Raw genomic sequence first — 27,085 nt, forward strand, 5'->3', positions numbered from 1 at the left:
CAGACCCCCGGGACCACGCACACAATTCAGCGAAGACATCACGGACTTCATCAGCCCGCACGCCCTCCCCTCCGCAGACTACATCCTCCTATGGGACCTCAACTTCCACCTGGAGAACAACAAGGACCGCAACACCGCCGCCCTGCTGGACAACCTCGCAAACCTCGGACTCAAGCAACTGGTCAACACCCCCACTCACTACACAGGCCACACACTTGATCCCGTCTTCTCATCCAGCAAGCACATCACCTTCAGCCACTCCACCGGACTTCACTGGACCGACCACAGCTGCGTCCACTTCAGCTTCAGAAGAACATCGACCCACCACCACCCGCAACAGGTTCCGCACAGGAGCTAAAGCAAGATCACCGCCGAGCAGCTCACCACCTCCCTCAGCCAGAACCCGCCTGCCAGCACAACGGACCCCAACGAAGCAGCCCGCAACCTCACACAGTGGCTGACCGCCTGCGCAGACGACCTTACGCCACTGAAGAACCCTCCCAGCAGACCCAGAAGCAAGAAAGCTACCTGGTTCACCGACGAACTCAAGGACTCCAAGAAGTACTGCTGCACCCTCGAGAAAGCCTGGCTCCTCGACCAGGATAATTTTTGTCACTGTAAGTCTAACTTGTGGCACTTCAGAGAGAAGCTACTCAGAGTATCCGCTCACATGCTAAAGGAGCCTATAATGTGGGAACCTATTGGAAAAATACCTTGCCACTGTGCTACAGAGTAGCTACCTCCCAACACATGGTCTACGACCCTTGCTGTCCTATCTAATGATATAATGAATGGTGGGGGAACTGTCTGACAGAATCTAAATGGTGCTTCCCTGGGATGGAAGGGAGGAAGGTATCGAAAGCAAAGCAGACTGCTAGCAGCTTAATCACTTGTGTGTGCAGGAGCTGCTCTAACATGGACAAAAGGTGCTACTCCATTTCACCCAGAGGGTACCGTAGTCCAGAGAGGAGGCTTCCATGAACAGGGTACCAGCACTTGAGGAGGGCTGAAGTGATGAATCAACAAAAGGGTGCCATTTGTACAGATCCTAATGGACTTGCATAAAGAGCTACACTAGAGACAAGATGCTTGTTTGACACTATAGCCACTATTTTCCCAGGCACCAGTGTAGGGCTGTAATCTACCATCTGGGTGTGAGGCACCAACAGGACACAGGGTACAAGGCCAAGCAGATGTAAAAAGCGCAGAACCTGGCGTCTGAGTCAGAAATATCTCAATTATTTCCCAAACGTCTGTGATTTTCTGAGGAGGAAAAAAAGGGATCCATGAGAGTTGTGTCCAGGACAGTTGCAATGTAGAACAGTCTCTGAAAGGAGATTTCTGAGCACGGATAGTAAAGAATGAGTCGTGAAGGAGTGTCATGAAACATCAAAGCTATTCTTTGACTACCACTAGAGACTACACTCTCACCAGCCTGCCATCGAAGTTCACAAATACTTTGATTTGCGACATTCATTGTGCCAAACTGTCAGCACCGTCGCAAAAATGTGAGGTGCAGTACTTAGTACAAATGGTAGAACTGTGAACTGATAGTGCTCCACGGTGAACCTCAGGTAACATAACAAGGCGGTAGAAATCGGGAGGTGAATTAAGTAACCTGGTGGTCCTAAAATTCTCACAAACATCTCGCATTTGGGGTCAGCAAGACAATCGGTGACAGCATCTTTAACTTGTCCTGCTGAGAAAACAAGTTCTGAAGGCGAAGATGCAGGATGGGTCTCAGAACTGTCTCCTTAGCTACAGGCAGCAGTAAAAATATGCTTATCAATACTGTCAAATACTATTCAGATGGACTGAATAACCACGAATTTATGTGTCTGTCTGCCAATGTTTTATTTGTAGACAGGGAAGACACTTTTATTTCTGTTTTGTATTGGACTTCATAACAATAGCTGAAGCAGCTAAAGCTGGTGCAACATCTCAAATTTCCTGCCAGGTCAAAATACAACTCTGGCTAAACAGACTATGACGGTGATTTCCTTTATTATTTATTGTTCCTCCTAAAAATTACTATATTGAAATAATTCACATTCAAAATTTAGAGAAAAGTTGACTCCTTGCATCTTTGGAGGCATTTTTAGAATTTAAAGTATTAGTTCTATATATTATGTGGTAACTGAGCTTTTCATGATGGGCAATATGTGTGAACTTGAGCAACATAAGACTGTGCATATAGCAGGTGCATACAAGTGAATGGAGAGAAAAGATCAATGCATTCCTCACTGACAGAACGACTGTTGGATCAGTGAGGAATGAACTAGGTGCACTGGACAAACGACCTTTGAAAGTATTCAAAAAAAAGTGGCCATTGAATTTATTGGAATAACGAAGAGTGGTCACTGCTATGGTCAAAGGCCATTCCTTCAATAGAGCCATAGTTTGCGTTCTAAGAATTACCATTTTGTGCACTGGAAGAGTAACTTATAGATGCACTGGAAGAATGAGAAATTGGTTTTCTGGAATAATGACCAGTGGATACATTGGAGTAGCGACCAGTGGGAGCGTTGGAAGGATGCCCAGGGAATACACTGCACGAATTACCGCTCCATGAACTTGAATGCAAATGTCCAGTTTTTATCTAGGTATGAGTAAGAAGCATGTTGCAAAAAAGCCCATTGCTGCCAGAGAACAGGACTGGAGGAAGTAACAGAGCATGTAATCGACGAATGCTCAATGCCTGTAACCCAACATTGTCCTCTGTTTGGTATTTTATTAAATGCAATAGCAGATGGGCATTTAATTTATACACTGGAAGAACGACCATGTTATACAACATCCAACTAGATCAAGTTGATGTATACAAGTATTTGGGAGTACTGTTTGATGAGAAGGGTAACTACAGCCGCAAAAAAGAGATATTCAAAGGAAGACCAACTCCCTAATTGCTGCATTTAGAATCCTGCTGAAAACTCTGGGCAACCTTACATATGGGCTGCTTTTAAAGATTATAGGGGCAAGACTGCTACCAACAATTACATATGGCAGTGAACCATTATTGGGAAAAGATACTGAAACAATAAATAATGCTGTATCTAAAACATATAAATTACCATTTCATCTCCCAATAATGCCTCGCCAGCCCAAATTAGACTGGAGTTTGGATTAACACACCAATATTATGCGAGGAAGGGACACTTCATTAAAACCTGGAATCGGATTAAAAATGATCACCACAACCAAATATTGCAGTTATTATGGAAAGAGATAAGTAACAACACAAATGCAACAGCATGGAATTATCTTAAAGAAGCTATAGAAGAGTTTGCGGTCACTATCTATCACTTGTAAATGACAAAGATAGTCTGACAAAAAGAAAACATGCTTGGACAATAATAAATGGATATAAAAAAAAGAAGGTACAAGACTACTCGGAAATCCCGTGGTCGGAAAAAAATAAATCCTTCTCAAAGCAAGATTTGGAACACTCCCGGGAACATGTCACCTCCCTCCTTGGAAAATCAACGAAAGGTGTACATTATGTAGACTATGTAAAAGTGGAGAAGAGAACATTGTTCACTTGTTATGTATTTGTCCCGGACTCCAAAATGAAAGGAAATCTTTACTTAAAATCCCTTTCAATGTACGTGGAATACGGACATGTAGGCAAGCCCTAAAATGTTGTCTCCAATCAAATGATATAGGTATGAATGCTACCTTTGTAAAGTTCTTATTAATAGTAAAAAAGAAATTAGGAGACTAAGTCTTAAATGAAGTATCTTAATGATCTTTAATGAATTTTATGAAGAAAGTGTTTTTTATTGGTTTTAGATACTAAAAGTATTCATTATGGTAATTGTATATGGTAAGATTTTAAATAATCAAACAATAAAGATATTATCATTATTATACAATGGGAAATGGGCATGAAAGGATGTGGAGGGTTACCACTGAAGAGGCCAGGGAGATGATTTATGTGTGTGATGAAATAGAAGAAATACCCAAATTGTAGGACGAATATCTATTGCAGGCATAGTAACTTTTTCCTTAAAATAAGTTTTAAAGAACTGTTTAACCACTTGGATGCTAACGGGAAGGCTTCTCATATAATGAGATTTCCATTGAAATGAATGGGCAGTGCATGACAAGTTACGCTTGTCATTAGCATCCAAGTGGTTAATGAATTGGATAAATAACTACTGAATAAGAATATTGAGTTGCTTGCATGATACTTAGACCTGGGCTTCATTACGGCGAAACACCTGATCCCTACAAGATAGAAAGCCCCAGCAACGCCTCAGGCATTTGGCGTGGGACTGCCCTATGCACAATTGGGCGAAGGCAGAGGGCATGACTCTGCAGAGGTAGGACTTTGCAAATTCCCTCTTGCCACTCATTGGGGAGCTATGGTGTTTGAGTTGCAGAAGTCAGCTATGCCCACAGCAGGCTTGCAGGAGGAGGCAGAGGTCGCCTCAGCGCTAAGAGGGCTCTCCACTCCCGTTAATGCGTCGCCATAATATGGGCTCCCTCACACAACCTCACATGCTCTGTCGGAACACGGCATCTTCATGCGATTCACAAGCAGTTATTAAGCCATTGATACATTTCAGGGCCTTGGGTCACGGGTGGTTACCCCTTTCTCTTAGTCAGGTTATTTTGTCCTCATTATGTTGTACCCTCCATCCATTGGTGTCGGAAACTGGCTCTATATATACTACACCAAGATGAGATATAGTGTGTATAAAGTCCAGGTGACCACAGGTAGGCAGAGGTTAAAGTTAGATAGAACCTTACTCTATTTGTGGTAGAGTGGTCGAGCAGTAAGGCAGTATCAGAGGACAGTGTTAAGCATTTGATGTAAACACTCAGCAAATTAATTCACACACAAGAACTAAACTCTAGGCCAATTGTTTTTGTATAGAAATATATACTGTTGTTTATTTTTAGAACCAAGCAAGCCTGGCACAGTTAAGCAATAAATACTTTACAGTAATAAGTTGCTAAATGTAGAACAGTTTGAAAATGCAATAGGACTTGTACTTTGTTTGATTTACAGGGGATGCAGTATGTTGCAATACTTAGCAAATAGAGTACATTGAAATAAATAGGCTTTTTCAGTAAATCACAGGTAAGTTTCTGTTCTAACTCCGTGCTGGATACCTAGATTCAGCACTGAGACGTTTCCTGCAAACAGGTAAGTAAAGACGTTTGGGTTATTTTTGCGATTTTTAAAGAATATTTTTTAGATTTCAAAACTCCACATTTAGAAACGTTTTGGAAGATAATTGTCAATGTTATCCAATGGAGGAAAAACAGGTTTTCGGTTCACAGGTAAGTTATCGACTGTGGGAGTTAAGGTTCTGGGGTTAGACTCAGGGGCCCCCCAGGTTCCGTGATGCACTCTTGTTACACCCTCAGCGGCACTAGGGCTGCCTGGTGCAGAGTGTTGAGGCCCAATGTTATCCAACGAGGGATAGTGGGCCTCTGTTTGATGGCTGCTGGCAAGCAGGCCACTGGGTTGTGGGAGCAAAGCTCCTATGGTTTAGGTCAGGGCAAATGGGAAAACAAAGTAGAACATAAGGTGCACCCTTAGCGGCACTGAGGCGACAGGTGCAGAGTGCTGTTTCGACATCGGGTGCCCTGTTGCTTCCAATTGAGAACCTCCACTTTGCAAAAGCATTGCAGGCAGGGAGACGAAGGACTTCTGAGTGCGACCACCACTTCTAGAGGGAAGTTGGAAAGTCAGGGGTTGGTTAGGCACCGTCTGTTTGGGCACACAACGCTGTGGGGGGTCAGGTTTAGGGGTGCCTTTTGGGGTCGGCTCTTTTAACCAGTTCCTAGGCGCGGTTAGGGGGGCCTTCTGGATTTAGACTGCAGGCATCGGCCGAAGGCTTGAGGCAGGTCTGGGGTCGCCGGATCTCGGTTCAGGATCACCGGGGTGACCTCCTCGTGGTGTTTTTCCACTCGAGCTCGGGCCGGGTTCGGCAGGTGCAGAGTGGACTGGATTTGCGGTGTCCGGCTGCTGCCAGAGGTTGCAGTTGAACAAATCCGGTGTTCACAGGAAAAGCAGTCTTTGGAAGTGAAGGCAGGCAGGTCCTCCGGGGTTTTCGGGGTTGTTGGCTGCAGGACACACAGGGGTTTCGCAGGAGGAGGTTTGAGGCGAGACAGGCCTGTAGGGCTGGGGCCAAGTCAGTGGGTGTTGTCCTCTTGTTAGCTCTGCATGGCTCTTTGGTTCTTCTTTTTATCTTCTTTCTTGTCGTTTCTGGATCTGAGGAATCAAGGTCAGGGTGCCCCCTAAATACCAGATTTTAGGGGCGTTACAGGTAGGAAGAGGGCAGGGACCAATGGGTCCCTTCCCTGAGGTGGGTATACCCCCTATTGTGCCCCCCTTCAATGGGAGGGGGGCAGGAGCCTGTCCATGGTTGGTTGGATCCCCCCATCCTCAAGATGGAGGGGACACAGAGTTGTGCTTCACCTCGCCTCCCCCACCTGAGGGGTGGAGTTGGCAGAGGTGGGCACATGTCTCTCCCTCACTTATTTTTCCCGCCGGTTCTCCCGTCGAAAGTGGGGGGCAGAACCAGTGGGGACCAGTTGCAGAAAGCAGCAAGTGGTCTGGGGAAGCTCACAAAGGCAGCATGCCTTTGAAGCTTCCCCTTCAGGAACCCTGCCCATCCTGGGGGACGAAGACTTGGCACCTCGTCCCACGATGTGCATTGTTTCAGACCCCCAAGAGCAGCAGGCTCCCGACCCAAGGGTCCAGAAACATGTCTGTTGATGGAAGCCTATGCAGCTACTCTGTTGGGACACTGGAGGTGGGTTCATTTTCGGGGGCATAGATGCCCTCTGTGTGCATTTTTCATTAAATCCCACACTTGCATCAGTGTGGGATTAATGTGCTGAGAAGTTTGATACCAAACTTCTCATCAGTTTTCAGTGTAACCATTACGGTGCTGTGGAGTTGGTAATGACAAACTCCCAGCACCATATATTCTTAATGGCAGCACTGCACTTACAATGTCTAAGAATGGACTTAGACACTGTAGGGGTACAGGGCTCATGCACCTGCACCCTCACCCCTGTTATAGTGCACCCAACTAGAGGGGTGACTGATATATGCCAGGGAAATGGATTTTAAGCATGGCACACAGGGATGTGGGCCATGTCGACTCTTTACTTTGTTCTGCACCAAAACATGCAGCCTGAAAGGCAGTGTGTGAGTGTGGTGGCACAGGACCTCTAAGGGTGGCACAATAAGTGCTGCAGCCCTTAGAGGCCTTCTCTGGTCACAGTGCCCTGGGTACCTGTGGTACCATTTACTAGGGGTTGAATTGTGGCCAGAGATGCCAATTGAGTTTAGTTTTGAGGAAAGAACACAGGACCTGGGAACGTGATTGGCAGGGGCCCTGGGCACACCAAGTAAAAGTGAATCAGCAGTCTGGCAAAAGGTGGGGGGGTTACTGCAACAGTAACACACTTTCCTACAATTGTTCAATGCTACTCCGCATCACGCATAGTATAGCATCACAATATGCAGCGCTTGATTATACATCCTCTTATACTTCCTCTCAAGTGTTCTGATGTTGTGGATAACCTTACCACACCATATCTGAGACAGTACAATCTTGCTATCGATGCTAATACTGTGCCACATGTCTTGCTGTGGTGTCCTTGCCTGGCACGTGTGGCCATTTGACTATTGTACTGTAAAAAATAATAAATGTCAATAAAAAGATTTAAAACAAAAAAAAGAATATTGAGTTACTTTTATACAGCATTTAATATTTGTTCAAGTTGTCTGTTCTGCCAGTATCAGGAGTTAAACAGTTCTAAGTTTTAGGCACTGGAAGAATGGCAATGAAAGGCAAGAGGATGGGCGTTTGGACATGTAGAAAGAATGTCTAAGTGGTACATTGGAAAAATGACTATTGGATATAGCACTGAATGCACTGGAAGAATGACCACTTCATGCATTGAAAGAACCCCTACTGCAGGCAGTCAAAGAATACCATTGGATGCATTGACAGAATGGCCAATGGATGCAGAGGTAAACCGAATACTAAGCGTTGCAATCTTCAGAACGGATATGATGATAAAAATGCACTGCACAATAAGGCATAATGACAACTAGAAGAGTTCAAAGAAAGCTCAGAGGATATTTTGGAAGAATGGTCACTGACTGAATGGAAGAGTTACTTCGAAAACATTTGAAGGATAGTACACTAAATTGGAACAAAGTTACTTGGAAACACTAGAAAATAGCCAGTTAATCACTGCTGACGTATAAGCAAAATTAATAGACTGCTTGGGAAAATAAGTGCCCATTGGATGCATTAAAAGGAATATCAGTTGACGCACTGGAAAGTTGTTCACATAATGAATTAGAAGAACAAATGCTCAATGCAAAGGAAAAATTACTAGCAAGTTGAGACCTCTGCTATTTTGGTACAAACTTTGGACAATCTCTGAACTGAAGCCCTATAGACTCCCCCTCACAGATATTTTAAACTCACCAGGCCTTCTGAGAACACCTTGGCTGATTTATCTAAAAAGAATGTTTAAAGCCCTTTCCCTGGAATCTCTGTGGGACAAACCTGATGAAGCCATTAAGGTACCAAGACACCTGATAAAAGATTGGTGTAAGGACCATTTTGGGATTAAGCAATTAAAAATGTGTTTCATGAAGTTTAACAGATTTTTTTTAGATCATAAGATTATTCCTCACTATGAAGTGTCCCTAGATATGATACGAAGTTCCTTTCCAAGGTAACTTCATCTGAAGTTTCAATATTGTACTCTCCCATTGGGTGAGTTTACAGGGAGATGGAGGAATGATAATAGATCCAGCAATAACTGTCCAGTGTGTAATTTGAGCCCTGATACCACTATCCATTTTGTATTACTTTGCTCTGGTTATAGTACTCCTCCTTAAAAATAGATTATCCCAGCATGCCGTCTTCTGGGAATAAGGACCCTTGGGTAGCTTTTTGGGTATTGAAATCTGATACAAGGAAAATGGTTAGTATGGCTAAATATTTGTAAGCAGCATGGATAATATGTCTTCGGCAGGATGTTAACTCCAGAATTGCGATAACCTATAATTATTAGGTTTGTCTGTGTACAGAACAACAAGTACAGTAATGTAAGACAGCAGATTATTGATGCAATACCTACTTTGTATAAGGTGGACCTTGCATATCTGGTTTAGGAGAGGGGCCCCAATTTGTTGGAATCTTGAATAAAGGAAGTGTGTAGCCCTGGCTGATACAGCCAGATAGATAAACACCATAGGGGGATATTGTAGTAATGCTTATTGTGCACATTAAGGGTACAGTATAAACGTTTTACTGTTTGTGTTTTTAAAGCATTTATTCCCTCCCAATTTCAAAATTGTGTTTTCAACTATTTATTCTCTTTAAAAAACGTTAGAACTTTTGATATGTGATTAATGCTTTAAACACAAATTAGGTACTGTTCCTGTCTAGAAAAGGGGAAAAGGAAGGCAGACGGTGAGGTGGGAAATCCTCCAAATTATTTGTGATGCCCTCACACACTCCTGGGGATGTCATGCTTCATCATCATGAACGTTGTTTGGTCATGCAACAGGGAATAAGGTAATCCCTTAACGGAATTAAGGATGCCTCACACAATTAAAAGGCTGGACGACTATTGCCATCCTACCTCATGATTGTCTTGTATCATCATTGGCCTCCTGCTCCAGCGACGGCTGTCCTGCGATCTCGCCGCCGTGGTAGGGGTAGGTGCTTACAAGCCTAGTGCCTCGAGCATACAAGGTAATTACCTAACAGCTCAGGCCCCACAAGGACAGTCTGTGGGGACCGTCTACCAGGGATCAGGGGGCGGGAATCTACGCAGGACTCCTTCCTGCCTTGGTACTTCTACCACGCAGGTTGTAGGCGAAACTTCTTTCAAATTGTTTGAATTTCCTCCTAGTTGATGAGCTTATTGAGGTCCTGAAGAATTGCCCTAGAGGCATGAAACATGTTGACCGCACCATAGGCGAGGGTTGAACGAGGCCAAATCACCTTACCTTTGTGCTTCGGTACCCCTCCCTTCACCAATTTTAACGAGGCAGTGAGCCACCTTAATAAAGTTATCTTAGTGGACTCTACTGACCCCTTTTAACTCCCCATTCACGCTCACTACTTCACACTTTAGGCCCCTCACACACACGCATCTATTGGCCAGGAATAAAAGAACTCCACCAAAGAGTAGCACCCTGTGCTACCCGGCAGGCATTGCACCGCCAGCCTGTCGCTGGGTATAGATAAGGGGTTGTACCCAACTGGTGTCACTGGGACCTGGGTTATCAAAGTAATGAGAGGAAGGGGTCCCAGTAATCAATGAACAAATTACAGACCAAATGAAAATAAATCAACCAAGAAACAAATCTGTCCACATTGTTTTAATCACAATGTGAATGTATATACCAAATATATAATTTATCTCAGAACATAAACACATTAGTGGTTTCGCAGTGCCCCAAGTATAGTGGAGAAACAAGGGAGGGGGGAGTGATCCTGTGAGGAGAAAGTGGAGGGAAGGAGGAAAAAATTCTCAAGTGACAGTCTAATCAGTAAATATGTATCATTCGTCCATACTACACAGTATGTGCAGAGATGGGGACCACAAGGTTCAAATTGTTATTTCCACAGAACAACATACTCCACATAGTTCAGAGAATGAAAGCAATAGGGCGTGGAGTTGATAATACAAATAGTTGTCGACGTTTCGACCCTCTAGTAGGCAGGTACAGTTGCTATCCTTGCTGCAGGGTCTTCATCAGGACGGGGGTGGGGACACACCTATTTAATATAAATATATCAATTAATGGCGGGAAGATTAATGCCTATTTTATTCCAAAAGGAAAGCACATCAATACTAGCATGAAGTGGTAGGGGGTAGAGTCATTACTATGCCACATAGTTAGTATGAGTTAGGTAATACGCCACAAAATTAGTATGCATTTGGGTAATTGGCTACATAGATCATAGGCGCATTTCTAATGAAGGACAAATGAAATAGCGCTAAATGAACAGATTAAATCGCTTGGTATTGTGAAAGGATGGGAGAGCAGCCAATCCGGGGTAAAAGGCAGCAAACGAACATCACAATGCCCATTGGCAGTGGGATACGGTAGAGCGAGGCTCAGAGTATAGGCAAGGAATTGGCTAATAATGACGGAGATAGACCGAGCGCTGTCTCGGTATTAGCAGATAAAATGAACTTACCACGAAGTGGTATACAAAGGACCGTGGTTCAGTCTACCGGCGCGGTCCGAATATGCCGTCAATACTGGCGATGCTGGTGATATGCAATAAAGGCGGACAATTAGAAATGGTTGAATATAGATTAATTAGTTAAAAAATCTAGAATAATAAGAAAGGGGAACTTACCACAAAGTGGTATCGAGACGACCCCAATTCAAACTAATAGCATGGTCCGAGGTACCGTCAATGCTAGCGGAACTGTAAATAATGGGGACCAGAGTTTAGCACAGAGGAGGCTAGCAGCATCACAACAGTCAGATAGGGGTTGCACTCACCTAAACACATAAGCAACGCGATCAATATAGGATCGTGAAGAGGTCTGGTCAAGTCAGACGAAGGCTCTGTAGTATGTCTAAGGGTAAAAGTGGGAAACGCTGTTGAAAAAAGCCCATCACGGGATGATCATTTCAACAGGCATCAGCATGCTCGAAGAAACGCTTACCGATCAAGGAGTAAATCCCGTCCCGCAACGAGCTGGAATCGCAATGGCGATGCTCAGTTCCGGGTTTGGAGATATCACCATGGCGATGAGACCACGTGGTGCAGAGCACCCGTGTAGGCATAGTAGAAAGACTGACAGTGAGCCCAAAGTGCGGTAACGTTGTTAAACTAAATGGTTATTACGCACATAACTGTCAATACATTAAAAACGGGTCTGATATTGAAGCAAGGTATTCATTTGTGAAATATGTAGCAAAGACACAAAGTTAATATTTAGGAGAAAGCGTCTAAACGATCCGTGATGGACATGCAGAGAGTATAGACTATTTAGACACATGATTTACATAGTGGTAGAGCAACGAGCCAGGACAGAGTCTAAAAACCCGCAATATGGGTGATATTGCTTGACATACAGCAAATGTGTTGATATCTGCCTGTGCGGGGATTATACAAAATCTCATTATTCGAGCAGTAGTGGCGTGCCTTTTGCGCACGAGAGTCGCAAGTCAATCTGGTCATTCATGAAAATACATTTACATGTTATTACATACAGAGGAATCAGCAAAGTGAACATCATATATCACTACTAAACAGATGGTCCGACCAAGGATGTAACTAGGTCAGAAGGTAACAGCGTCATACCATGGAGTAGCGTACCTCTCACATGAGGGTAAAGGCCACAAATCTTTCTAAGCCTTGAAAAGTTATATTAGACATATATATAATATAATGCCCACACTACTGGTGGATTAAGTGATGGGTTGGTACTGACAACATACGTGTGGGACGTGGCGTACCTCTCACACGAGGGTAAAGGCCATCCAGTATCTCACTCCGAGTTGATAGTCACACAAAAACAAGGTGGTGGCATACCTCTCAACACCACACTGTCGCTGGAGCAGGAGGCCAATGATGATACAAGACAATCATCAGGTAGGATGGCAATAGTCGTCCAGCCTTTTAATTGTGTGAGGCATCCTTAATTCCGTTAAGGGATTACCTTATTCCCTGTTGAATGACCAAACAACTTTTCAGAGAAAGAGTCACTTCCTTAATCTATTACCCTTCTTGTGGGGAACTCTGTACATTCCATTGGTATCTAGTTTGTAGGACACGTACATTGGACCCCGGTAAATATTGTCCTTAATCTGTCTATCCTTGTTGTTAGAATGCTTCATCATCAGACATGCTCCTTGTTGGTTTAACGCTGCAATGCCCTACGGGTCCCCCGAAAGGTCACTTTCATGAAGATCTTTTTGTGGTTCTAGCCATATGACGAGTGTGTGTGAGAGGGCTCCTAAAATCATTAGGATAAGTGAGGGTTAATGTGTGTGATTGGGAGTGAAACACATCTAAAACTGACTAGAAGATGTCTACTTTTATAGTTTTATTCTGAATATTCTCCTGTCAGGGTTAAAAGACTAAATGTAGGTTGGTTCTACTGTAGACAGATGATGTGTTCAAGTAGTGTGATCAAATGTAACCATAGGTCAACATGTTTTTAGCATCTTGTGGCCCAAAGAGACCGGATCGGCGATGCTTCTTCAAGACCTAGAAAGGGTTATTTAATATCCTACCCCACACCTATTAAGTGCAATAGTATGTATTCCCTAGAAAATACCGGTTTAAAAAGAATTGAGTGACCTACCCATAGGATCGGTAGGTATTGGCTCCATAGGTCACAAAGCAGAGGTCAGTGCTTCGCTACTGATTGGTTCTGGCTCTGCAAAAGCGAACGGCCTATCCTCCTCTGCTCACCTATAAACAGGTATTTTTTAGGGAATACCTACTATTACACTTAATAGGTGTGTTTTACCCAATGTAATGTGTTGGAGGAATGACCAGTGGCTGCACTGAAAGAATGAATACTGAATGCAATGGGATGAGGACCACTAGATGAATTAGACAATGATCACTAATTGCATTGGAAGATAAACCACTAAATGCATTGAAAGGATGACCGCTGAGTTGTCTATAAAATGGAAAATGACCGTAGAAATGTTAGAAGAAAAGTTGCTGAACATGTTTGAAAAATGAATACTAGATTGATTGGAATAATGAATTGACTAATTGGAATAATGAGCTAGGCATAATACCAAGTCTTGGATGTACATGAAAAAAGGATAAGGGCTGCATCTGAAGAATATGTATTGGACACACTGCAAAAATGCCCCTTAGTTGCAAACAGCATTTGTAGGTTATCCTACTGAACACCAGTAATTCGGCAGAGTGCAAACTTTTTGGTCAAAGAATGACTTTAGAAAATCTGTGCATTTTACTGTATTTTCACCTATCGGATAAGTAAAGCTTTGCTGGCTTGTGCCCTTGTGGTACACCTGCCTCAACTAAATCCTCCTCCATGAAGCAAGCCTCATCAATAATCTTCAAAAGTAGGAAAGTATCACATAGACTCTTAGAATATCCACTGATTCCACTGCATGATCAAATCATATTCACACACCTGCTACATGGTCTACAGAGCAGTCAACCATGGCACCCCACTGTAACCACGATTAGTACCTTACGTTGAACATGCATGATAGGGCGCATCATCACTAAACTAAAGATCAGGAAGTGCAGAAAATAGAAGATGAAGTACCAGGTTGTGTTCTGTTTTATCCTTCGATCTGAAACAGCATCCCAGACAAGATCTGCTGAGCGCTATTCAATCTCCTCAAGCAGGAACTCACTACAGGGTTACTACCAAGATATCAGATCACCTATGAAGAACTTGCAGTTACCCCTTATAAGCACACATCAATCTTCTACACTCTATCCAGCAGTTATGATGCTTCACTGGCTCCCCTGACACCTCTTTAGACCAAGCCCATCACCAATCCAATAAAACCATTAGCCTTGATGCTGTACAACACCACACACCTCCATTTCTCACCAGCTTCACTGCACTACCTACTGAAATACCCTCATCATGTCCAGGGCTCTATTGTCATGTTTATAGGATCTCACAATATGAGTTACATTCATTCATACATGAACACAAACGTACAAAGAGAAACAATATGAAAATGAATGTATGACCTTACCTTGTCCTGGTAGAGTATCCGGTTCACAGGGCACACAACACAGGCCGTCCCAGACCCAAATATTTCCTTCACCCGGTTTTCCTCCAGCGCCTTAATCAGGTCGCTCATGTTGAACGTTTTCTCTGAAACCTTAAACTCCCCCTGTGGACCAAAAGGAAGGTTTAGTAACATCAGCATTGGTTGGAAAGAAGTGACATTTTCTTTTTTAGTATGTCATTAGAAATGAGAACATTTGGTGAGAGTTTCATGGTAGTTACTATAGCCTTATAGCCCGCCGTAGCGGGCTATACCGGCTATTAAAGGCCCCCTGAATCGTTAAAGGCCCGAGCCGAAGGCGAGGGACTTTTACGAGACAGCGGGACTTTAATAGCCGGTATAGCCCTGCTACGGCGGGCTATAAGGCTATTAGAACATTCTGCCACTAGAGAGCAGAATGTTCTAACAAATTAAACAAAGGGTTCTCGAAGCTCGAGGGGATATAAATCCCCTCGAGCTTCGAGAAGCCTTTGTAGAACATTGGAATGTTGCCTTTACCGGCCCGTAGAAGCAGGGAGCACTCCGTTGTCTGCAATGGAGCTCCCAACATTCCAATGTTCTAATAGATTAGAACTCCTGCTGGTAACATGAATTAACTGTACAGAGAGCTCAAAAGTGTCCGCACTACAAAGTAGATCACAGCAGAAAAACTCATTAACCACTGTAAATAAACTCAAAGTGGATAGGGAAAGACAAAAGAAGCCGAACAGAAAATCCCACCAATTCATCCACAGAAAGCAAGCGCCAACGCATGCATGCTTTTGACTATAGAGTGGCTCTTGCTCCTCACCCATTTTTTTTAGCCGCTGGATGAAAACAAAGTCAGAAGCTGTTACTTTATTTGCAAAATTAGTACATACGATGTATAGGCTCTGCAGCATGTTTTTGGCTCGATATTATATTTAAAAAGGATACCAAAAAAACTGCAGCAGTCTTAAGCAGATTTTATTGCTCTATATGAACTAATGAAGTGTAAAAAATGCAATAAATGGTACCTGGGCAAAAAATTTGATTTATATCTGGAATGGTTTACTTTGGCAGCAGAAAATAAAACATATACAAATGAGTGCAAAGTTACAGGTTTCTTCCAGTAAAGAGATAGGCAAATGCTGTAAATTTTAAAATAGTGACCTCATAAAAGTAGAAACTGACAATTCTTGAATGATTAACATTCAAGATACAGAGCAAATGTTATATTGTTGTCCACTTTCGACACATTAAGAACCTGGATAATTCATCTAGTGTCATTCCCATACTTTTGTGAGGAGCTGCCTGGGTCAGGCATTAATGCTCCTTGTTCGCTTACAATGATGGTTGTTGTCAATTTACATCAAATAGCATTTCATTGAGACTTGTCTTTTTGGTAAGTGGATGCAGCCACATTGTGCCAAGTGGAGTTTCAGCTAAAATACAAATAGTGTATGTTTGACATTTGGTCATTTCACATAATCCAGCATTGTCAGCAACAAAACTAAAACATACTCAGATGGAGTTGCAGGGACGCCAGTTTTTTTGAACTGGGCTTCAATTGGTGCATTCATGGAGTTGTGGTCTTCGCTTGCTAGAGCTGGACTTGGGTCTAATTCCTAAGATTAAGTTTAAACATGTGCCCAGCCCGAGATAATGCACAGGGACTCCACAGCCCCGGCAATATACAATGAACAGGTGCAAAATGCATATGCTGCATCCTCATTTCTCTACTGAATTCTTTATGTCCATTTCTGTTTCAGTTTTACAGCCTGGGGGACCAGAGCCCTCTGGGTAACCACACCCTGAAGGGATGTTCAATAAGCATGGCTTTCCTGGGACTTCAACCTTTGCACTTCATCCGAGTGGAACCTCAATTGATCAATTTCCCCCTTTGCCCCTTATCGCTTGTGGCACCTGCTGCCTCCTTTCCATTGGTGCCATAAGCTAAGAGGAGTGGTCACGAAAGAAGTTCACAACTCCCAGGTGGTCTAGTTGTGTACTGCATCTCTCCTCCTAGGGTATCCACGAAAATGGAAGAGAAATTAAGGGTGTTCTCCAATGGCATCTTCACAGTTTGGGGCGAGCAGAACCAGGAAGTGCCATAGGCCAGAGCCTTCTCATTATGCACACTTTTCCGTTCCTCTTTATCCTTTCACCTCACCTCTCATCCTAAATCTAACTACTTCCATGCAGAGGACTACATATTTCTTTTCTCAGCTGCCACATTTACAGGATTTTTCTGATCACTTTTAGAGGGAGTGGATGTCCAGTAACTGTTGGAACGAGTCTATGATAGTGACACAACTTGAGAGAAGGCAAGCCAAAGAGAGAATTGGCATGAATTTGAGCAGGAGCTACTGAATGCTATAGAGAAAGTTTGTCAGAGTGAGTAAGACAAAGCAATAAAGTGAGGAGAAAAATTAGAAATACTGAGGGATGAGAGAGAGAATGTAAGGGCAAGTGACACTGAGAATGTAAAGGTGAGTGTAACTGCTTGGAGCTTGAATAAGGTGTGAGAGCGACAATGAGTAGACAAGTAATGGGTTGAAAGCGGATAACCTGAAAGGGTGAGGAACGGAGTCTTGGGAGAGGAAACAATACATTTAAATATAACTAAACACAGTGGTGGCAGAATGTAGACAGGAGGGGGAGAAAAAGGTAAGGAGGGTGTGGGATGATGAAAGAAAGAAGGGATGCAGGGTATTGTGTTCTAGAAAGGAGGAGATCGAGCCCTGGCATCCCTTATCTTATCTTATCTTAACGTTTTGGTGAAGCGCTACAGCTGCCCCGGCAATGAGGCGTCCCGGCGCTGAAACCTAGATCCGATCCTGAGCTAGAAGGTCCAAGGACAGAGGAAAGTTTACAGGCAAGGGAATAGAAGAGTTTTCACTGCCTTCCGGAAAGCAGATAAGTTGTCCAGCGCGCGAATATGATGTGGAAGTTCATTCCACATCTTGGCTCCCAGGAACCTAAAGGAGCGTCCGCCCATGCGGCAGAGTTTTATGCGTGGGACGCAGAGAAGGTTTTGGTTGGAAGATCTTAGGTTCCGTGACGGCGCATAGGGAGTGAGAAGGGGTTGAAGCAGAGGGGGAGTGTTAAGTTTGAGAATTTTGAAGGTCATGATGAGGGTCTTAAACTTGATTCTGGAGTCAACCGGGAGCCAATGCAGTTTTCTGATGGTTGCTCTGGCTGAGCATCTGCGGGGAAGGCCGACCAGAGTTCTAGCGGCCGAGTTCTGCACGCGTTGGAGTCGTGCTAACTCACATTTGTTGGCGCCAAGAAGGAGTACGTTGGCGTAGTCTAGACGCGAGAGGATGGTGGCTTGGATGATGAGTTGGCGGGTCTTTGCGTCAAAGAAGCCTAGTATGTGGCTAAGGCTTCTCAGTAAGCCAATGCAGGTGCCGGCAACTTTCTTGGTGTGAGCTCGAAAGTTGAGTGAGTCGTCCATCCAGACACCCAAGTTTTTCACTAGGGTTTTGGGGGGAGGGATGGTACCAAGGGAGGATGGCCACCAGTGCTCATTCCAAAGGCTGGTGTTTTTGCCAAGGAGGAGCACCTCTGTTTTTCCGCCGTTGAGTTGTAAACAGTTTGTGGTCATCCATTGGGCGACCGCAGAGAGTCCGTTTTTAAAATTAGAGGAAAAGTTGGAAGGTCCATCTGAGAGGGCAATGGCCAGTTGTGTATCGTCAGCGTACGATACCAATGTCAAGCCCCATTCTTTGGCCACTGCCGCCAGAGGCTGAACATAAAGATTAAAAAGAGAGGGGCTTAGCGCAGAGCCCTGCGGGACTCCCTGTTCAATAGGGTGGGGTTTAGATAAAAAGGGGGGGGCAGAGACTCGAAAGGACCTGTTTTCGAGGAAGGATCTAAACCACTCCAAGGCATGGCCCGTTACTCCAAAGGTCTCCAGACGTTTAAGAAGGATGACATGGGATACCGTGTCAAAGGCCGCGCTGAGATCCAGAAGGATCAGCGCAGCACCTTGACCGGCATCCAAGATCGTCCGGAGGTGCTCTGTGGTGGCTAAGAGAGCAGACTCAGTGCTATGGCCTGGTCTGAACCCATTTTGTGATGGGTCCAGAATGTTGTTTTTGACCATATGCTGGGATAGAGCACTGTTAACATGCGCTTCAGCGAGTTTGGAAAGCCATGGAAGCAGGGAGATAGGACGAAAGTTCTCCGGTTTAGATGGGTCTAGGGTGGGTTTCTTGATGATAGGCGAAACCCACGCTTGCTTCCAGGCAGATGGTACGCACGCTGAAGTAAAGGAGAGGTTCAGGATGGCGGTTAACGCTGGTAGGAAGAAGTTGAGTGATTCTAGGAATTGAGCCGGGCGCATGGGGTCTGCGGGGGAGCCAGACTTGACTTTGTTGCATAGTCTGATAAGAATGTCTTTGGAGATTTCTGGGATGTAGGTCAAGGTCGAGTGGCTAGGAGAGGCGGAGGGATAGCTGATGGTATTAGGGTCATGCTGGGGGAAGGAGGTGTAGATTTTCTGCACCTTGTCAACGAAGAATTTAGCAAGTTCTTCGCATTGTTGCTCAGAGGAGATCATAGGGGGGGTGTTTTGCTGCTCTGTAGTTCTTGTACGAGTTTGAAAATTTCTTTCGCGGGGGTGGGACTAGATTCAATTTTATCGGCGTAGAAGGCGGTCCGTGCAACACGGATGGCTTTATGATACGTTTTTTGTAGCAGAAGGTATTTAGCTTTGTCTTCTTTATTGTATTCCCTACGCCAAAGGCGTTCTGCCTTTTTACATTCTTTTCGTAGATTTTTGAGTGTGTCGTTGTACCAGGGGTTCGATGGCGAGTTACGGCCTTTTGTCCATTTGGCAGGGATAAGACTGTCTAGTCCGCCCGTAATCCACTCGTGAAACGAGCTGTAGTTAGCGTTGATGTCAGCGTTAGAGTCAGGGTGGAAATCCCCTAATGTCTTGTGTAGGTCCTCATGAGACAGTTTGTGCCACGGTCTTTTTAAACGGCTGGTCGGTGCCGTATTGTGCCTGCTTTTGTTGACCGGAATGGCCAATTTAATAAGGGAGTGATCTGTCCATCCCATAGTAAGGGGTGGCTCTGAGGTGAGTTCTTCTAAGTTGGAGAAGACTGGGTCTAGGATATGGCCGGCTAAGTGAGTTGAAGTGGAGATGAAGGGGTTGAGTTGCAGTGCAGAGAGATCTGCAAGGAGTGTTTTGATCGTGGAGTCATTAAGTAGATCAAAATGGAGATTAAGGTCTCCCAGAATGGTAAAATTGGGGTTTTTGGTGATTAAAGAGGTTGTTGACTCAAGGAGGGCCTCAATGAATTTTGAAGAGGGGCCAGGTGGGCGGTAGATGTAGAGACCCGACACGGTGAAGTTGGGAGTTATGGTAATTTTGAAGTTGGCGCATTCAGAGTCTGCCAGATCTTCCTTGACAAAAGAACATGAGAGCGTTTTTTTGTGGATTATAGCGAGACCGCCTCCTCTACCCTCTCTGTTAATGGCCGACATCAGGTAGTCGTCAGGTAGAGTAAGATTGGGAATGGTGGAGGTGCCATCGCGAAGCCAAGTTTCGCAGAGGAAGAAGATATCTGGATTTTCATCCAGTAATAGAGTGTTAACCTCCAGGTGGTGTTTAACTAGTGATCTAACATTGAGGTGGAGTATCGTGATGGAGGTGGTTTTCTCCGGACCTATAAACTGTTGGGCGGCGTGGGGTTTAGTAGTAGAGAAACTACAGGTTTGGCATTGTAGGCAGGTGAGACCGGGCTTACCTGTAATGTTTACGCAAGATCTTCCGGGGTTCCAGCTATGAAGCGTCTCACTATCATAGGCGAGGAATGGTGATGATATTAGGCCAGGGGGTCTGGCGAGAGGCGATGACTTGGCGACGACGGGCGCAGACGGGCTTGCCTTAGGCGCGCCTTCGGCGCGCAAACGGCGCTCCCGCTGCGCTCGTCCGCTGCGCTTCCTGTACAGGCACATATCAAGGGAGGGAGGGGGTGTGGCCTGAAGGGGGCGGAGTCAGCGCGCACGCCTGGGAGATTGGCGGCAGCTGAGAAGCGCGAGGTGGGCGCGTCAGCTCAAGGGCAGCTGTGCGCTGAAGCAATGAGGCGCTTAGGTGAGTGTTGTAATCTTTAAAAAACACAGAAAACAGTGACACCACACAAAGCAAGGAAATAGTGAACTTTGTTCAATTTTAAAATTTTTCGAGTACCTCCAGCTCCCGGCTTCCGCCTCAGGACTGGGTCAAAGGTTTGTTCGTTGCCGCTGGGAGTCAGCGGTTTAAGTATAGCCAGCAGGGGGCGTGGCCTGAAGGGGGCGGAGTCAGCGCGCACGCCTGGGAGATTGGCGGCAGCTGAGAAGCGCGAGGTGGGCGCGTCAGCTCAAGGGCAGCTGTGCGCTGAAGCAATGAGGCGCTTAGGTGAGTGTTGTAATCTTTAAAAAACACAGAAAACAGTGACACCACACAAAGCAAGGAAATAGTGAACTTTGTTCAATTTTAAAATTTTTCGAGTACCTCCAGCTCCCGGCTTCCGCCTCAGGACTGGGTCAAAGGTTTGTTCGTTGCCGCTGGGAGTCAGCGGTTTAAGTATAGCCAGCAGGGGGCGTGGCCTGAAGGGGGCGGAGTCAGCGCGCACGCCTGGGAGATTGGCGGCAGCTGAGAAGCGCGAGGTGGGCGCGTCAGCTCAAGGGCAGCTGTGCGCTGAAGCAATGAGGCGCTTAGGTGAGTGTTGTAATCTTTAAAAAACACAGAAAACAGTGACACCACACAAAGCAAGGAAATAGTGAACTTTGTTCAATTTTAAAATTTTTCGAGTACCTCCAGCTCCCGGCTTCCGCCTCAGGACTGGGTCAAAGGTTTGTGGCACAATATGTGGTATGAATGCCTCCGTAGATAAGGGTACGCATTCAACAGCAAGCATTCAATAACTCAGCCCCTGGCGGAGGAGCCAAGATGGCGGCGGAGATGGACGTGTAGTCTCCCGGCTCCGCGAGCCTTTGTCTCCCGCTGATACATTCTGCCTTCTATCCTGATATTGCGCTGCAGCGGGAGGACGGCGAAAGTGCGCTGAGGCTGTTGCCGTTTCTCCGAGGACCCTGCCAGCCTCCCTGCCAGAGAAATTGCCGAGCTACTTTAGCGGCCGCTCCTAGACCTGGAGCTGTGACCCGGGCTGCTCCCCTAAGATGGCGCATGCTGGAACTCCGTGAACCGGTCGAGCTGGGGCAAGGCTGGCGATCTACCTCACAGCGCACGACGTGACGACACTCACTGGCCCCTTTTGCGAGGTCTTCTTCTGGCTGCTTGGAATTTCCCTGCCGCTTCGCTCTGGGGGGAGCTCAGGTGAGACGCGCCGTGCTTTCCCCGTATTGGAGTACAGCCAGCTAGCGGAGCCTGCCTCTGGTTTTGCCCCCGCCCTGAGTTGGCTAGGGGGGGGGGACTCATCCTGTTGTTCGCTCGCTACCAGCTGCCCTGGACTGTACCGGTGGCCTGAGACCCTGTTTACTTCGCGGACTTTGCCTACACATTGCCGTGCTCTCCAGGTGGGGTGGCAATGATGGCTGGCGCCGTTGAGGCGAGGGTGGGTTACACTAAGGCCCAGGACTGTGACGCCAGGTGTGCACCTGATCAGTATGCTGGATGTCGAGCCGCACCTCACACTGTGGACAGGGTGGACCATTCACCTGAACTGACCTGCGGCTCTGTTTTAGTAGCGCTTGCCGACCTGATGGCTGCGTGGCGTGAGAGCTCTCGATTGCTGGGCAGGAAGCTCGATGATGCGGGACTTTCAGCGGCGCTTATACCACCAACTTGTTCCCCTCGCTGTGCTGATCCGCCCTCGCTGAGCTCCGACTGTGTTACATTGTTGCCGCCTAAGCGCATGGAGGATAGTTCTTTTGGCGACGCTACAGTGTTTCCCTCCCTGCCTGCAACCAAGACTTCATCCGTGGCATTGCAACCTTTGTCTACGACGCAGTCGGCGCTGCAACTGGCTTTCCTGGTGATTGGTGATCTACAAGCTCCGCTTTTATTGAACTATGCTCTGCGATGCCTGTTTGCTCTGAAAACGCTATTCCCTTGGGACAGTGGAACTGATTGTGCTTGGCGGCGTCCATTTTGCTCTTGGATATCTCGATTCTGCCGAAGGTGGCCATCTTGTTTCTTTGTTCTATCTGAGGCGAGCTCTTGCCGGGAGCCATGGTTGGGTGGACGCTTACGATCTGGCCAGGGCTAGGGGTTTCCGTGTCATAACTTGTGCTGGACTGACTGGTGGGGTCTCGGACTGGGGCACTTCCTCGGCGCATATTGCAGTGATGACTCTTCACATCTCATTCTGTTATTGCTGTTTATTGTGGTAATTTCGTGTATGGGGTGGAAGAGTACAATTCTGGCTGGGGAGTTCGGGAGACTTTGGATTTGGCCCTCCTCCGGTAATAACAGGTTTCCTTTTTCTTTTCTTCCTTTTCTTTGCTACTATATTTCGGGTTCCTTATTGGGCGACAGGCACACTGCTGGGGGGGGGGATAGGCCGTAGCCTCTACAAGCGTGTAGGGTGGGGGGGTTGGGGGTTGGGATTTTAGTTACCGTTTTTAGTTCTATGGGCCTGGTTTCTCTTCTCATTCTTGTGTTCTTTCCTTTTTCTGTTTCTATACTTGAGTCCGTGAATGGGATTGGTGATGGGTGGGCGACGGGGGACGCGGTGCTCATTGATTGGCTTCATTCTCCTGCTACGTATATTCTTGTGCCGCCATACTGCCTGGGGGGTTTCGCCTTCTGTTTGTTGTCGATCTTCGCGTGATGAAGTTGCCTGATTGAGTTCTGAAGTGTTTGCACGGACTCTGCTCTCCTTGGACTTACTATTTGTATTAAAAGATAAACTTCATTTTTGGGATAAAATCTTAAAATTAACCTTCACTGCTCCTGGGACACAGTAACACAGCGCTATCCGATTTATTTATTTATTTATTTTTAGAGTTTTCTATAGCGCGAACTTGAACCGATAAGGTTATCAGAGCGCTTTACATAGCACCAGTTCCATTACATATTGTCACAGCAGTTTACATAGAATCAGTTACATTGCACATTTCAGGATCTTGACCCGTTTATGTTATCAGAGCGGTTTACATAAGACAGCATTCGATGTCCAGTGCCCTCCTCCGCCGTGTGGCGGGGGACCTCATCCAGCCCTCCGAAAGTCGTCGAGCTGTCGGGACTAGGCTCCAGGAATTTCAGCTGACCTAGGATCACACGCGTTACAAAAGGTGCAAATGGAAAAGAAAAAATTGCAAATGTACAAGAGATAGAATCACAAGAGGAGGAGATACAAATGGATATACTCTAGGCCCATACGAAAGGTGCAAATAGAAAGAGAAAAATTGCAAATGTACAAGAGGTAGAATCACAAGAGGGGGAGATACAAATGGATATACTCTAGGCCTATACTGGTCAAAGGCAGTAAGAGAGACGGTAGGAAAGTCAGAAGGACAGTGAGAGGTCACTAAAATGGTGGACGTTGGTAGAAGAGGCACGTCCTACAGAGATAATGGCGGGGGAGCGTGAAGGTCCGAGTCCGAAGGTTCAGAGAGAGGGCTAGCATAGCCAGCAGGTCCAGGGGGGGGGGGGACAGGCAGTCCGCAGCAAAGTCGCAGCCACATAGATCAAGAGGAGCTGGGCAGGGGAGTTCAATCCGGAGACCAGAGGAGGGTCAGGGGAGAAAGACCCCCGGCGCCCAGGCAGAAATGGAAGGCAGCAAAGTTAGGTTTAGGCAAAGGTTTCCCCTGGCATGCGTTCGTGTCCCTGGAGCCTGTGTCTCCTGTGTCCGCCGGTCATGCCACTTTAATTGCTTGCTGAGTTGTACTAATGAGCTACTGTGTCGCCGTACTGTTTGCATTCGTGCTTCAAATGGTATCGTGGCCGGCCTGATGGTTGTAGGCCCGTATTTGTTCTTTTTCTATTGCACAATAAAGGTTTCCCAAAAATTAAAAAATTAAATAAAATAACTCAGCCCCTGATATGTATTCTGTGGCAGAGTACTTGCTAGGGATAAGAAACTGATGGACAGGAATACCGAAAAGGTGAGTTACGGAATAGTACTGTACCCAATACATGGCTGTCGCTCAATGTGTCTGAGCCACATACTGCTCCGATGCACAGCAGGACATGTGAATTCTGGAATGCATGTTGTACGAACATGCATGTATTGAGCTCTCATTTAATACGCTTTCTAAAAGCTGTGACGTTTTGGCCAAATTAGTAGGGAACAATGGTTGGAATGAATCTAGTAATTTATTTTTAAATGCAGTACGGAATGTTCCCTTCGAAGGCCACCAAATAGTAGCAGGATGCTGTTCCAAATGAACCAGTTGCGCACCCAAACAAGAAACATATGGACACAAACAGGTCTCTGCCGCACACAGAGGACAATATATAAAGGGAACACTGATGCACCCCCACCTACCCCTTGGGCATACTCCATTCAAAGCATGAATTATTTCAAGTTGAAACTCGTCTTGGAAAGCTCTCTGTGTGACGAATAAATCATTGAGTTGCTTGTGGTCAATCCTAACCAGAAAGCTGGTTAATCATACATATTGTAAGAATACGTCTCACTTCCCAACAACAGGATAGCAGCACTTTCATCTCACCATCGCATATTGGGTTTCAGCTTGTCAAAAAGCTTCAGATATCAGCCATAGCCTATCCTACCAACCCATAACACATTCATAACACACTCATACCTCACGTCTTTTTAAATCAGTTATTCATGCTGCACGTCTTGTTGGCAAAATGTGTTATAAACTTTGCAGAATGCTCGGCCAGGCCCACGGAAGTACAGTTGCTTCTAATTGTTTTAACTACATTTTAATACCCTGTCTGTCAATGTGATGGCCTAAGAAATCCGTTTTACTAGTACTTTACGTCTGCCACCTACCCACTGACGCGACAGGTCCAGCAGGCTGCGCCTGACCACTCCCGGCAGGATGACGCCATTCAGCGGCGGTGTCACGAGCTCTTCCTCTGCAAGTGTAAAGCGAAAACGTAAGCACGCAGCTGCGGCCACTCAGGAAATGACAACTGGGGGTTATCTTACGCTTGGCCCGCTGCCCAAACCCCACCCCCACCCCTTACCCCCCCTCAAACCTCTTAGGCAGACGCAGAGCGTGAGTAATCAACCCAGTGAGGCGTAGTTGTCGCCTAGGGCCCAAAGTATTTTGCGAACTGTCAGATTTCTCCTCTGGCTATCGCCGAAAATAAAAAAAACAAGCATCTGCTCCGGCAATTATAAAACACAATTAACAACCATAGCCAGAAACGACGGGTACCTATTCTGTCTCTTAATGGCACCGTCGAAACGTCTGGATGATACAGGCCTGCCAGGTTGTGAAAATAGTATATATACACACCCTGTGATTATTTTGTGTGTGTGTGTGGGGGGGGGGGGGGGGGGGGGGGGTGTTGTTTATGAAGATTAGATCTGTGCACAGCCTGAGGCACTTTACATTTATCTAAGCAGCGCCGCTTTGTGCTCAGTAACTTCCGCTGAACATCGGGCCTGTAAGTTCTTCAACATGACTGCGACCCCCCACAAGACAGCACTTTACAGAACAAGTACAAGTATTAATTTACATTCAGGCATCAGACCCCGACCTTTCCACAATCTCAAAACAGGACCACATGCATCTTTCCCCTATGGTGGCCTCCGGGAGAGATTGGGAAAAAAAACACATCAAGCAAATCCACAGATTGCAGCAGTCACTTCCACGTGCCTTCCGGCATGACTCAGGCCCAGAGATGCATGGCGTGCCAATGATGTATACATATTCGGATGTATATGATGCTCTTCATACATACACACAGCTATGACACCACCCAGTCCAGAGGTCCGCATACCCGTGGGAGAAGGCTGAATTTACACAGCTTGATGTGCATCTGTCAAGCTCAGCCCCTCCGAAGCAGGATGTTACTACTGCAATACAGTGATCAGTTAAAACAATTCATAGCAGAGTAAAAACAGTAATCCACTAACAAGTTCTCAATCTGTAACACGTATTTTATCTGATTAGACCAGACACAAGCAGACCCAGCCTTGAGTAAGTACTTTAAAAAGACCTCAATATGGACTGCAACTTATCCAAGATAAATCTCGCGATAGAATTACTGGCCTAGTTCGGGCACTTTTCAATGTATGCATTGAATATTTCAAAGTCAATCTGTTCATTGCACTATTGGACTGGAAGATTCTTTTCCACGAGTCATTTAATAGAGGACAGCACCACATTGTGGTCAGACTCCCCTCTACAGAGTCTCCATTAACAGGCACACTGGACCAGCAGTAGAAGGCAAGTATCATACGCAAGGAAGCAGCTCTG

The 27,085-nt window shown here is 45.7% G+C and overlaps 1 protein-coding gene across 2 annotated transcripts in view; it reads right to left on the reverse strand.

Moving 5' to 3' along the window:
* The window catches only part of LOC147701700 (branched-chain-amino-acid aminotransferase, cytosolic-like), a 192,868-nt gene that overhangs the window by 21,847 nt on the left and 143,936 nt on the right, over positions 1-27,085 (reverse strand). For both annotated transcript variants that reach the window (XM_086930334.1, XM_086930333.1), the window contains 2 exons: positions 25,648-25,733; positions 14,732-14,872 (listed from right to left, as the gene is read on the reverse strand). In XM_086930334.1, coding sequence (XP_086786460.1) covers positions 14,732-14,872; positions 25,648-25,733 — 227 coding nt within the window. The remainder of the gene's footprint in view (positions 1-14,731; positions 14,873-25,647; positions 25,734-27,085) is intronic.

This window comes from Lissotriton vulgaris, chromosome 7 (genome assembly GCF_964263255.1).
Source record: "Lissotriton vulgaris chromosome 7, aLisVul1.2, whole genome shotgun sequence".
NCBI lineage: Eukaryota > Metazoa > Chordata > Amphibia > Caudata > Salamandridae > Lissotriton > Lissotriton vulgaris.